The sequence below is a fragment of the Haliotis rubra genome, unplaced genomic scaffold (genome assembly GCF_003918875.1).
Source record: "Haliotis rubra isolate DU_JTF1 unplaced genomic scaffold, ASM391887v1 Scf70, whole genome shotgun sequence".
Classification (NCBI taxonomy): Eukaryota; Metazoa; Mollusca; class Gastropoda; order Lepetellida; family Haliotidae; genus Haliotis; species Haliotis rubra.
The window spans coordinates 1,599,752-1,614,169 of NW_025767413.1; the positions used below are offsets into that span (position 1 = coordinate 1,599,752).

General features: G+C 38.9%; 1 protein-coding gene across 2 annotated transcripts in view; it reads right to left on the reverse strand.

Moving 5' to 3' along the window:
* Window positions 1-3,594: 3,594 nt before the first annotated feature.
* Window positions 3,595-14,418, reverse strand: part of LOC124258826 (ATP-dependent RNA helicase DDX54-like) — a 32,450-nt gene continuing 21,626 nt past the window's right edge. The window contains exons 12-20 of one of the 2 annotated variants that reach the window (XM_046692919.1): window positions 13,960-14,051; window positions 13,438-13,573; window positions 12,907-12,980; window positions 10,418-10,609; window positions 9,720-9,871; window positions 8,471-8,575; window positions 5,812-5,916; window positions 4,840-4,964; window positions 3,595-4,367 (exon numbers count right to left, since the gene is read on the reverse strand). In XM_046692919.1, coding sequence (XP_046548875.1) covers window positions 4,177-4,367; window positions 4,840-4,964; window positions 5,812-5,916; window positions 8,471-8,575; window positions 9,720-9,871; window positions 10,418-10,609; window positions 12,907-12,980; window positions 13,438-13,573; window positions 13,960-14,051 — 1,172 coding nt within the window. In that variant the 3' untranslated portion in view covers window positions 3,595-4,176. Of the gene's footprint in view, window positions 4,368-4,839; window positions 4,965-5,811; window positions 5,917-6,670; window positions 6,741-8,470; window positions 8,576-9,719; window positions 9,872-10,417; window positions 10,610-12,906; window positions 12,981-13,437; window positions 13,574-13,959; window positions 14,052-14,418 lie in introns of those variants that run through there. The other variant, XM_046692920.1, reaches the window with a different exon arrangement.

A 14,418-nucleotide genomic window follows, 5' to 3' on the forward strand; every position in this document is an offset into this window, starting at 1 on the left:
CAAAAATAGAAAAATAATGCTTCTTTTCTTCATGGGATAATGAGGATTTGTGATTGTATCTTGTTATTAAATACTCTGAAATTGGAAACACTGCATACATAATAGCAGTTATTTATCTCATGCTGAAAATAGCCATAAAACATGATAATGAATTATCCATTATCGATTTTAGAGAAAACAAACCATTTTGTAATTATTTGTAGCATATATTCCATGACAAATATTTCAAGTATTTGTATGTTTATTTCTGCAAATGAACCATACAAGAAAATCTGAATCATAGCTAGTCTTTTGTTATTTCATGCTGTACATGACTGAACATCATATTACAAAATTAAGATGTCCGTTAACAGGATTTTGATTGTATTACAGTCTTTTGAGGAGAATGTTGGAGATAAGTCAATTAGGAAGAAATGATGACATGTATGGTTGTGTGCATATAGTTTCTGTAGTATTATAGAAACATTTTCACTTTGTAAATGTGATGTGTCTATATGCAGTTGCTGTTTGCTTTGTGTTATTTACCCAATCCCTTATCAAAATGACCAATGTCATTGAATGACTTGTACTTGTGTACCAATGGCTTGTTTTGTGGATATACAGTATGTCATTGTATGGGATGTATTATGAACATCTGAATTCATTGGTTTTATGGCTAGACAATATATATGTCAGAAGTTATGAAGTTGAGAAATAAACGTTTAAACATTTCATTTTTGTAGGATGTATATTTTTAGCATGTATTCTTTAGCTTGTGTTTTTACATCTTAAATGCAACTTATGCAGAAACTATTTGAAAAGCAATTAACACATTAGACTTCATATGTACTGACAGCATATCAAGGTGAGCTACAGTACAGTGGCACAATTTATAAACTTTTTTTCAAGCTTATGTACACAATTGTTTTCTGTCTTGGCAGGACTTATACATGTAGTGATTTTAAAATGAATATTATTTTTAGTTGATTTGATGCCACGTTTTTATCGTTCCCTTAAATATAAGCAACGTTAGTTTATAAGAAAAGAGTTAATCAATGCCCCTTTACCATGTCAAATGAGAAAATGAATTGGTTCCTGTGTGAGTATAGTTTTATGCTGCTTTAGTGATATTCCAGCAATATGATGGTGGAGGACACCACAAACTGGATTCACATTTGGCACTCTTGTGGAGAACCAAACCAGGCCTTTATGTGATGAACTAAGACTTTAACCACTAACCTTCCCCTTACCCCAAATTAGCATCTAAATGTACATATATTTTGTTTCCTTAGTATTGCTCAGTTAAATGATTCGAACACAGGATGTTAATGAAGAAATACTGTTCGCTCTACCACCATGTATAGTGTAATAATATACACTTTTGCCCTGAACTATTATAGTTAAAGTATGAGGATGCCCATACAGGATATTTAATCTTGATATTAAGCAAATGCAATTATATGCCTTACTTCACCTTCTTTTATTCAATCTAACTATGTACATTTTGATCTTCATGCCTTGAATACTCTTTAGTAACATATTACCCAAGACTAGTTTCAGCGTTTGGATCACAATTGTTTGCAATGCGCTGTACATGATTAATCCCATAACTTATGAATTAAGAATTTTATTGTTTTTGATCATATAAAAATGTACCAGTTATATGGATTGATCTAATTTCTCTTCCCAAAACAACTACCGGTATATATTGTTTCAATATTGTGAATATTCCCAAAGATTTATATACTTATACTGCACTTATAAAAATGATCTTGTCACTATAAGCAATTATATTGTGATAACCAAATAAATCCATTTTACCCAAAGATTTCATATACTTGCCTTTAGTTAACGATCCAGCAAACCATTCCAGAAATAAGTATGATCCATGTCAGATGAGATTTCAATATTATGCCTAAATAGTTTCCATATTGTTTGAAATGTCAATCAGTATATAGAAACATTTTGATGAAAATGGTAAGTTCCTCACTGAACAGACTGTTGCGAGAAGTCAAGCATTAAGATGACAATTACATGTATATCTTCTACTGTTCTACACAAAGAAAATGTTGGGCATGCCATATCTCATGAAAAATGAAATGTATGACGATAAATTTTGGCTGATATTTTCCAACATAAAGAAAAAGCATAGCCATGCTTAATGTTTTTCTTTGTGTAATGCTTCTCACATCTTTTCTTTTCAGATCTTCCAATAGCAAAGTATTAAATCTTTTACTTAATTTAATAACTCAATGCCTGTTAACTTGAATCTTTATCAATATAAGCAGCTTACAAAAACACACATGCTTTTGAGTTTTCTTTTCAGTTACCATCTGTGTGTGTGTGTGTGCGCTGATGTGAGTGAGTGAGCGAGCGAATATTTGTTATATGATTGTAGCTGTTAATAACCAGACAATACAGTGATCAGTATTATGATCCACCCTTAGTGGAAAGAATGGCATGCTATTAACCAAGTCAGATCCTGAACCATTAAGCCACCTCTTATGACCAGCATTGGTTTTGTGAGTGATTCAGTATCACAGCAGCCTATGTGATGATTAGACCTGGGTGAGACATAAAGGAACAAACAACATAGTGGCAAACCATGAATTGCAATGAGAAATACTACTGCATGTATCCACAGATATTACCAGTTTATCACAATAAGCTTTGCAAATGATAGGGATCCATATATCGGGAACTAATAAATGAATCTTTGTGATTACCTCTATGGTTTAAGTTATAATCTTCAAAGACTTTCATTCACACTGACTTTTCAATGATTAATTGACAAAACAGCTTACAGGTACTTTATATACAGAAAATACAATCCCTCAAAATAAATCTAAATTCAAAATTTCTGTTATCATATCATTTATTTTTAAAGCTACAGTATTAAGGAAATAGGTTGCATGTACAATCAATGTCACTCACTGTCAAACACTCATGCTCCCAATACATCTCAATTTGTATCAAAATAAGGGTACCAGAATCACAATATATTGCAATATAATTTATTTGCCAATACACGGCCTTGTGCATCAACCTTGTCAGCATGCCTGCCAACCCATGGTCAACCCTGTTAATCACTCCTTACAACATACAAGGTTGCTAAAGATCAGTTGTAACTGTATCTTAATGGGTCTGAGGAGATGTATGGCAAATTGAGGTCTGCAGTCTGGACTTCCAAGATCTACAGGCACTTATATACTCCTCATAGAGCTGAGCAGGCAGTCTATATGCACACCAATCATTTCGGCAGGATGCTAATCTTGTGCAATGAGCATGCTTGTGGGTTTGGATATGGCACAATGTAAGTATGTATACTAATTACTGTAAAGTTTTTACACAAAGAAGAATTATTATTCTGCTAATTATAATAATTGAGAATACAATCCTGTGCATAACCCACTTCAAGGTAGGCTATGTGCCTGTAGCAATACGGTAATACTCAACATGGAAAATGTTGTATTTGTCATGGTAACCCATACATCCACTCCATTGCATGTTGGTCTGTGGACACAAAGACAAGGTACTGATGTCAGGAAAAAATATATACAATAAGCCACAACAGTTGAAAAAGCATGTACACAGGCAAAAACATTGGCAACAGCAAAGCATGGAATACTTTATTCTCAAATTCTGCACGTTTAAACCTTGCATACTCACAGACATGAATTACTGTGGACATAATGTTATTCAGCTGTGATTGGCACTGCCACACCTGTATGGAAGCATCACAACAATTTACCTATAGAGCAGGATGAAGGTATAAATCAACAAACAAAACATTAATACTTTGACATAGTTGTTAGCTTAACAATGAAACAAGTTTATTGTAAGACTTTAACCTTCAGACCTCTCCAACCAGCCTCTCGTATGTCATATATTTTAGGCATTTCAGCAGTGGGCGTATAGTGCAACTGTCCAGGCATTACTCTTGCAAGTAGCTACTCCATCTCAACACAAACAGGTGGTTATCCACTGCAACACAACACCTGCTGATAAGTAAGACTTGTCACAAGCAGCTTGTCCCATTGCAAGAAGTTTTCATACTTCTGAACCATAATTCAGAGTAGCATACATTGTAAACACTTCTGTTACTGTCTGACACGCACATCTTGACAGTTTCTTGATGTAGACCACATATTAACAAAACCGATGATGAACTCAATGACTGACGGAAGCTGTTTCCAATTATTTTTGTTTTTTCATCTTCTGGTTCTTAAATGTTCTCCTCTTACGTTTCTCTTCCCTTCTGTGTTTCTGGAAATTCTGGATTTTGCTTTTTTGGTTTCTATTCTTTGCTATTTGATCGATTGACTTCAGTTCCTTAAACTGTTTCTTCTTCTTAGTTCCTGAAGCTTCTTCAGATCCCTTGGTGTGCCCTGCAATAACAGCAGTAATGTTTAGACAACCGCCACCCACGCAATGCAGACACAAAAACTGATGCCTTACATATAAGAAGAAATAATGTTGAGAGAACTGATCATAAATGAAATGTAAACAAACAAAATGGAAATACATGGCTATGTAATATGTACATGGAATCAAATGAATGTTGTTTTATGCCCCATACATAAAAGTTGTTGGGTTATAATAATCAGGTAGGTGATACTCTATTACTACCTGATCCATATTAATTAGCAGTAGTATTACAAGAACAAGTTACCTGATCCTGAATTACCATAGGATACATCTAATATGAGTATCATAAAATCTGATTATTTTGAAACAGGCTTTCATTTCAAATTCAATTGTTTGCTCTTCCTGAGAGAAAGCTAATTGTTAAATTGTTAAGCTCCTGAAACAAGTTTTAAGAAAAGTGTTAAGTTTGTATGGAATATACAGTGAACTCACACAGTCGTCCCTTGGAGCCCATTACCACTAGGCGGCCTGGTCTTCCTGACCTTGACTTTTGACCTTCGCCATCACTGTCCCCTGGGTTGGAGTCAATCTTGTGTTTGTCTCGCCAGTCACGGTAAGTGAAGACATTAAGGAAAATACACATAAGGGAAAAACTGGTTGAGCAAATTCTGCCTGATTTATCTATTATGAGCGAGTGAGTTTAGTTTTATGCTGCACTCAGCAATATTCCAGCTACATGGCAGTCTGTCAATAATTGAGTCTGGTCCAGACAATCCAGTGATCAACAGCATGAGCATCGATCTGATTTGGATGCGATGATATGTGTCAGCTAAGTCAGTGGGCCTGACCACCCGATGCAGTTAGTGCCTCTTACAATAAGCATGGGTTACTGAAGATCAATTCTAACCCTCATTTTCACGGGTTTTTCTATCATGAAGCACTATAGTCCAGCCATGTGACAGCAGCCTGGAATCAATCAAGCCTGGACCAGTCAAACCATTGATACTGTGAGCAACAAGCAGACTAGGAGGACAAGACGTCGACCACCTTATCCACTTAGCTACCTTAAACAACAAATACAGGATGCTTGGGATAGATTCTAACCAATAATCCCAACTTGCGTCTCTGAGTGAGTGTATGCAGTGTAATGAAACGTTAGTCTTATTGCAATGGACACCTATACCTTTAATAGGTTGTGTGATTAGAGTAAGATGTATTTGTTGGTCAACGCATCACTCATCAATATTCAAGCTACATGATGACATCCTGTCAAGTCTAGACTAGATATACCAGTGATCGATATGACCAATGTCCTCCACCGTCATAAGAACATGACTTACAATCGTCCAAGTTACAGGGACTGACCACTCAATTCATTAGGTCACCTTCTAATTAGTATGACATCTTGGGAGCAATTCAAAACCAGAATGCCACAGGGAGCCGGTGTAGGAAAGCAAAGGATATGCATTGGACTTGTAAGAGGCTGAGATCCAGGTACCACTCTCTGTTTTTATCTTCCTCTTCTTCGGGTCTTGTTCTTCTCGGACAAACTTCTTCTTCTTTCTATCCCTTTTAACAAAAGTAGTTGATGTAGCTGCATGTCATTTCAGACAGATTTCTACGTAGAGTGAGTGAGTGACTTTAGTTTTACGTCGCACTCAGCAATATTCCAGCTATATGGCGGCGGTCTGCAAATAATCTTGTCTGGACCAGACAATTCAGTGATCAAGAGCATGAGCATCGACCTGCACAATTGGGAACCGATGACATGTGTCAACCAAGCCAGCGAGTGTGACCACCCAATCCCATTAGTCGCCTCTTATGACAAGCATGAGTTACTGAAGGTTGATTCTAACCCGGACCTTCACGGGTCTCTTAAGTAGAACAAATCATGCACATAAATCACCACTGCCCCACCAAACCTACTTAATTCTGAATATGTTTGAGTATTTGTCTGACTTCAAAACACTAATGAAAGACCACTTCTGCAGTTAAGGACATTACCTTGGGGAAGGTTTGTTTGTGGTTTAACATCGTACTCAGCAGTTTCTCAGTTATATGACAGTATTTCTGTAAATAATCCAGTCAGATAATCCAGTGATTGACAGAACAAATCGATCTAAGCAACTTGGATATGATGACATGCATCAACCACCCGATCCCATTCGTCGCCTCTTACGACAAGCATGGGTTGCTGAAGACAAATTTTAACCCAAATATTCACGGTTCCCTTTGAGGAAAGACCAAACGTTTTTAATAACAACTCAGAAGGGCAAATCCTATTGTGTGACAGTTAACATTACCCAGGATGCTGAGATAATGGCTTTTTTCTGACAATTTACGATCTAGATAAAGACTGTTCTTCTCGGACAAACTTCTTCTTCTTTCTATCCCTTTCAACAAAAGTAGTTGATGTAGCTGCATGTCATTTCAGACAGATTTTTATCCATACAAAAGTGTTCCTCTTCATTATGCCAGCTTCTACCGTATATTACCGTCTATAAGCCGAATTTTTAGGATAAAAAAAAAGCAAAAGAAGAGGGTCGGCTTATCTAGGAGTTACACTTTTGTCAAACTTTTTTCCAGGGGTAAGAACACAACATTGTATCACTTCACGTGAACAAACAACAGAAGACAACTTTGTCAGTAAAGACGTCAAATTTGCAATTAAACATCACTAGACAAGATTATTTACCTTTTAAGTTCTAAGTTGTTTTTGCTGGGCATTGTATTATTTGAAGGGATTAAGATTACCGTGTGTATCTGAGCCAGAAATAGCAATCAGCTGTGCACCCGTTTCCTGGCGATCAAGTTCAAACATGCACAATAATATAACGGGATGAATTCTGACGCAGTCATCAGTAAAATATCATACAGAGTGCTATTATTTAACCCAAAGAAATATATCCTAGCATTGAGTAATTTTAATTACAGTTTTTGATCTATAAATGTAAAATATATATAATCAACACTAAGGTTATACAGACCCTCAAGGTAAGCGGAATTTGTACACATTTTTACTGATGTTAATGTAAACTAGCAGCCCATGGAAAACAAGGCGGTAATCAGTTTGTCCTTGTTGAATGGGGTAAAATACGCAAGCCAGTTTGTTGACATGTGATCGTCCAACTACAAGTATGATATTTAGCGAAACAAAATATATTATCCATTTTCTGTCAACTACCCTTCATTTCGATGCGTGAGTAGACGCAATATGATTGTGAATTCCTTGAATAATGTGGACCAAAGTTATAATTATTGGTAACTGCCAGTTGTCTGTGGTCTGTGTTTGCCAGGATTGGAACCCTATCATGGGGGATGTACGAAACATACCATTTTGACACTGATTTTAAGGGTCAAGTTTCAGGGTTGGCTTATTGACGGTAATATACGGCAATTGCCACTTAAAGAAGTAAGATTCATGGTGAAAGTAGGACAAGAATGTTTACTTAGTTTAGTCATGAAATAGATAACTGAGACATCATGTAAGTTAATTTTGTCAGATGAAAACCCCCAAAACACCAGGAATTTAGGTCTTTGTCAAACATCAAATTGGTTGAACAAATCTTTTAATAAGCTTTAACATCACCGAAGGTTAATCACTTTGGGATGTACAAGAACCCAGAAAATGTACAGTCATTAGTGAATGCAGAAACTGTTATGATCCTTAGGCTACAACACATTAATTATAAGATTTTCATCCAAATTTGCCTTAAAACACGCAGGAGCAGGTAATTCAAGTCATACTGGTTTCCAAATGACATCTGCTTTTATTTCATAAACTATCAAAGGATATCTTTCACATGGTGTGTTTTCAGTAGGATATATATGGGGTATTCAATCAAATAAAGGGAACAGGATACAGGTTGAAAGTTTGGTTATTTACACAAACTGGAGGCTGATATATAAAGTGAAGAGAGTTCTTTAACAGTGAGGTGAGACAAAGAGACCACAACCCTGATATTTAATCTCCTACAGCTGTAGAATCAGTCAGTACCATCCAACTACATTATTAGCATGGTATGGGACAAGACTGAAATTTGGTTCACACAATGTTTAACTACTCAATGTTTCTTATGTTGAGCATTGACAGTGAACTGGTAACTAAAGGGAGACAACTCACCATTTCAGCTGATTGTTTTTCTTCTTGATCCCGGTCTCGTCATCCCCTGTGAGATCCAGAACAGCACTTGAGGCCTGCTGCTCAAATGTACTGCTGACGCTCAGGCTGAAAGAAAACACTCCATAACATAACCAGCTGCAGACAACATATATATGCAAGATGGCCCTACTTGCACAAAATCCTTGAGAAAGAATGTGAAGCTTTATTGACAGACTCTCAAAAACCTAATTCTATAACTGCAATGGCCAATCCATAAGGGACCAGACACAACGCTTCACAATCCAAACACTGTGAATTTAACTGATGAATAGTGATTATTACCCAAGGGTGTTTGTGTATCATGAATACCCCACATTAAATAATGTCTTATGCTAACATTTAGCAAGCATAACAAGCACCTTTAATTCCTCATACTGGACATTAAATTTAAGAAACAACATTAATCATCTCTGATTTTGAAAATGATTTTTTTTTAATGCAGTGTTCAAGATGAAATATCACTCCATGAAATGAGTGAGTGTGGTTTTAAGCCGCTTTTAGCAATATTCCAGCAATATCACGGTGCTGGACACCAGAAATGGGCTTCACACAATGTACCCATGTGGGGAATCGAACCCGGGTCTTCGGCGTGACGAGCAGACGCTTTAACCACTGGGCTACCCCACTCCATGAAATGACCTTAGAAACCAGGTATGAATATAGTATATGCATGTCCCATAATATAGTGTATGCATGTCCCATAATATAGTGTATGCATGTCCCATTAATCAGATAGTGTTATTATTCATATATTTGTCTACAAAATGACCTACACATCAGAGAACCTTTGTCTGAACTCAATGGGAACAATGAGCAAACACACATCTCATATATATGGAAATAGATGCTTGATTGGCAATTTAGAAGATGATATTTGATGAACATAGAGATTTTTTCTGGGTTAGATCTTCTTTTTATTCTCAAGTGCAACGTTTCAGGGCTTGTTCTGGCCCCATCACAAGCCCTGAAAGCGTTGTACTCAAGAATAAAAAGAAGATGAATCATGAAAAAATCTCTATGTTCATTATATGGAAATAGTTCTTGCTTGGAGACTTCATTTACATAGATCCTGCCACCAAGTTATCAAATTGTCTGTGTTTGTGAGCATTTCAGCTTAATTTATTCCCTATGTGGTTATTATTTATAACTTTTTTTAAAAAGCCACCTATAGGTTAAACAGTTTATTAGCCAATCTGTAGTTGTGACTGACCCTTTTTCACTCTGGTAGTCAGCAGGACGGTAGTGGAGATAGTTCTCTTCATCTTTGATGTCTGTGAGTTTCCGTTTCTTCCCCTTCCTCCTTTGGGAGGTCTCCCTGCCAGAGTGATGCTTGCTGGGTGCAATCACAGTGCTGAACACGTTCTACAGACAGAGAAAGGACATTTCTACACCATCTCACTGCTAAGGATCTACATGCATTCAACTTGTATATAGCTCTACTACCCTTATGAAAGTGTTTGGATCTTATGACAAGCCCAAGGTAGAATTCAAAATAGAATATCATTAACACATTTTCAACAATATATATAAAAGTATGACTTTAAAAGTTATTACGAGATTATTGTAAACATGTTGTTCAAGTTACTGGTAGAAGAATGAAAGAAATTACTACAACATGTGAAAGTTTCAGAGATTCTTTAAACCAACTGGACAGTGAAGCCTCTGTGAGTGATTGTCATTGAATCACATCACATGTCAGCATAAAGATCCTGACACCCACTGACCACTGAATTCATTTAGCAGTAAATGACGAGTCAGGGGATCCTGTTATGGCTAAGATACACTCCAAAGTGAATAGTTATGCTTTACACGTCCTCCATTGCTGTCAGTGTCTGTGGTAAAGTAGGAATTCCAGGAATCAGGTGTGCTTGATTAGCCCTGCAATAAAACATGTCTAGCGACACAAACCTTAACATCCTCCTGATTTGCTTCCTCCTCCCCCTCCTGATCCTCCTCCTGATCCTCCTCTTCCATGTCTGCGTCCCGCATGTTGGCCTCCTTCAGTCGGTTGCTGCAGACCACCTTCTCATGCCATGTTCGCTTGTTCTTCATCACATCAAATGATGGATTCTTGTTGGTGGAATTCACTTCAAATATTGTCTGTAACATGATTTGTTCTTGCAGTGAATGTCTGGTCACTATATCTGTTATATCACAGTGTGTCAGCGAAGTGAGTAATGCAAAACTACAAGCCCAGGTATGGTGCTGACAAACCGAATATCATAATCTGGGCAAGTATGATCAAAGGACTGTGGCATGCAAGGGGAGGCAACTCTGTATGGCACATGGTGGTGCTAACATGACTGGGTCAGCCATAAACTCTGTTACAACAGAAACCTGTTGGCAGGTATGTTAGCTCATTACATGTATGATGTTTACTGTACTAAGCTTAAAACAAATTAGATTGTGAAACATGTGAAACATATATATGTAATAATCTACACTTTACGGTCTTCAGTGAAATACCTGCAGTTTCAAAATTCCAAGCTAACACATTCCTCTGTAAGTATGGAGTAATGTCCAGGGCAATGTATCACAAAGTATCTTACTGCTACCATTATCTAAGCAAGTTCAGCCCATGTTGAAGAACAGGAGTTGCGATCACCTCATATTTGGGAGTTATGTAGCCCTTTGCAACAGTAATTGTTCTGGAGGTTCAGTTTTGAAAGGAGTGAGAGTGAGTGAGTTTAGTTTTACGCCGCACTCAGCAATATTCCAGCTATATGGCGGCGGTCTGTAAATAATCGAGTCTGGACCAGACAATCCAGTGATCAACAGCATGAGCATCGATCTGCGCAATTGGGAACCGATGACATGTGTCAACCAAGTCAGCGAGCCTGACCACCCGATCCCGTTAGTCGCCTCTTACAGTTTTGAAAGGGATGGGCAGGGTGGATTTCATTACATTGTATATCCACATGGACATTTCATATACTCCATCATCTGCACCTGAAAATGTAGAAATCAGACAGCACTTCATTGAAAGAGCTCTTAGGTTGTACTGCCTGCTGTGACGGTGTGTGTTTGATGTTAACTCCATATTCAGCAATGGTTCTAAATTATCAATTACACTGACAATCAATCAATCAATCAAGTCCAGGAGCCTGACCATAGTATACATGCAGTCATCATTTACAAACAGGATTGGTTGCCTGGGCCAGTTCTAATCTACAAATCTCAAAGGATTTCCAATTTTATCGTCTGTTGGATGCTTGACAGACATTTAACTCCAGGTTCACATGGACTGACTGACTGAGTTTGGTTTTACGCCGCTTTTAGCAATATTCCAGCAAAATCACGGCGGGGGACACCAGAAATGGGCTTCACACTTTGTGTCCATGTGGGGATTCAAACCCGGGTCTTCGGTGTGACGAACCAACACTTTAACCATTAGGCTACCCAACCGCCCCGGTTCACATGGATGCTTGACAGACATTCTACACCAGGTTCCCCACCGCCCCAGTTCACATGGATGCTTGACAGACATTCTACACCAGGTTCCCCACCGCCCCAGTTCACATGGATGCTTGACAGACATTCTACACCAGGTTCCCCACCGCCCCAGTTCACATGGATGCTTGACAGACATTCTACACCAGGTTCCCCACCGCCCCAGTTCACATGGATGCTTGACAGACATTCTACACCAGGTTCCCCACTGCCCCGGTTCACATGGATGCTTGACAGACATTCTACACCAGGTTCCCCCACTGCCCCAGTTCACATGGATGCTTGACAGACATTTCTACACCAGGTTCCCCACCCAGCCCCAGTTCACATGGATGCTTGACAGACATTCTACACCAGGTTCCCCACCGCCCCAGTTCACATGGATGCTTGACAGACATTCTACACCAGAGTTCCCCACCGCTTCCAGTTCACATGGATGCTTGACAGACATTCTACACCAGAGTTCCCCACGCCCCCCAGTTCACATGGATGCTTGACAGACATTCTACACCAGGTTCCCCACCGCCCCAGTTCACATGGATGCTTGACAGACATTCTACACCAGGTTCCCCACCGCCCCAGTTCACATGGATGCTTGACAGACATTCTACACCAGGTTCCCCACCGCCCCAGTTCACATGGATGCTTGACAGACATTCTACACCAGGTTCCCCACCGCCCCAGTTCACATGGATGCTTGACAGACATTCTACACCAGGTTCCCCACCGCCCCAGTTCACATGGATGCTTGACAGACATTCTACACCAGGTTCCCCACCGCCCCAGTTCACATGGATGCTTGACAGACATTCTACACCAGGTTCCCCACTGCCCCAGTTCACATGGATGCTTGACAGACATTCTACACCAGGTTCCCATGGAATGCGACAGGAATTGATCCTACACTGACAGAGGAGACAGACACTGATCACCACATAGATACTGACTGTGTTTGACTTGTAGCTACGGAGAGCATCCAGCAGGTTCAGCCGCTCAGACTCGTCTCCAGTCTTGACACTGGCTGTGGAAGGAGAAGTGTTCCACAATAGTCACACAATCACATCTTGGTCACATTTCCTGCTCAGTGTTGATAAATAAAATACACACCTTACATGCAAGCAACAATAGGCAGACTTACTAAAGGATCACTGTTTTATATCTTTTGTGAAAAATTCTTGTATATTTCTTTCCATGAAACATTCTGGTTCATACAGGTATGTAGGACAAAATAATATAAAAAAGACATTTTCAAAACTTATCTGAACAGATTGTTTTAGTGAAGATATGTTTTGACTACAAACAGCCATTTTCTGTTCAGTGGTTTTGAGTATATTCTATTTAAGATGCTCTAGGGTAGCTTCAAAACGATAAATCTTCATGCTTATTGCATAATGTGGAAAGACAGTTGTCATGGCTGGGAAAAACTGGACCTACAAGCACCTGAAAGTTAACCAACAGCCCATGGAGCACATCCTTACCAAAACAAGGGTGAGCACCCAGTTTCACCCCTGACTTGTCAACATCTTTCACTCTCTTTACAGACTCTTGGGCTGGCAGAGGTCGAGATTTGACGTAGTGCTTGTAGGCATTCTCACTCACACGCTTCAAGTTTTGCTGAAGAAGGGAAATCCACTTTTATACAATATTGTCACTTACAGGTAATGAAAGGGTTAAATGACAAATAAGAACATGTAGCCGAAATAAATAGTGAACTGTTTACTTGTCATTTTTAGATATTTAGACACATTAGATATTTATGGATAACAACTTTTATATTTGATGATGATGAGATAGTACAGTATAGATCTCAATATCTTGTCAGGCGTTGTCGTATCAACACACAAACATTGTGACTATCACAACAACACTGCATATGAATAAATCAGTTAAAAAGTTACATTCACTACTTATTCCAGTGGTCAGGAAGAAGTGCTGCAAGATTCCAATTTTCCTACACATATATAATTTAGAGGTCCCACAGCCTGCCCTGAACAACTCACCAGGTCCACAGACTCGTCGTGCAGCTGCCTCACCATCTCTGCCTCACTGTCTATCACTCGCTGCGGCACCTCACCGAACCACCAACCATCATCTGTACACACAATCAGGCACTGGTTAGCAACAATCAAGATCTCCAGGGCCCCGTTCCACAAAGTGATCGTAGCGCTAAGATGATCGTAACTCCCATACCTTAACATAGACTTACGACAGTCGTAGCGCTACGATCGCTTTGAGGAATGGGGCCCTGGTTTTAAACAGAACAGGAAAAATCACATTGCAACTTTCAGTTACAATGAAACTGGCTGCCTATGTGGTGTGGTGGTTAGAGCGTACACCCCCCACCCCCAACCAAGAGCGCAAGGTCGCGGGTCCTATCCCCTGCCACGACATACCAAAATACGTCTAAAAGGTTCTTGTTGGTCCCTGCCTGGCGCTCGGCATTAATGGGTACAACAAGG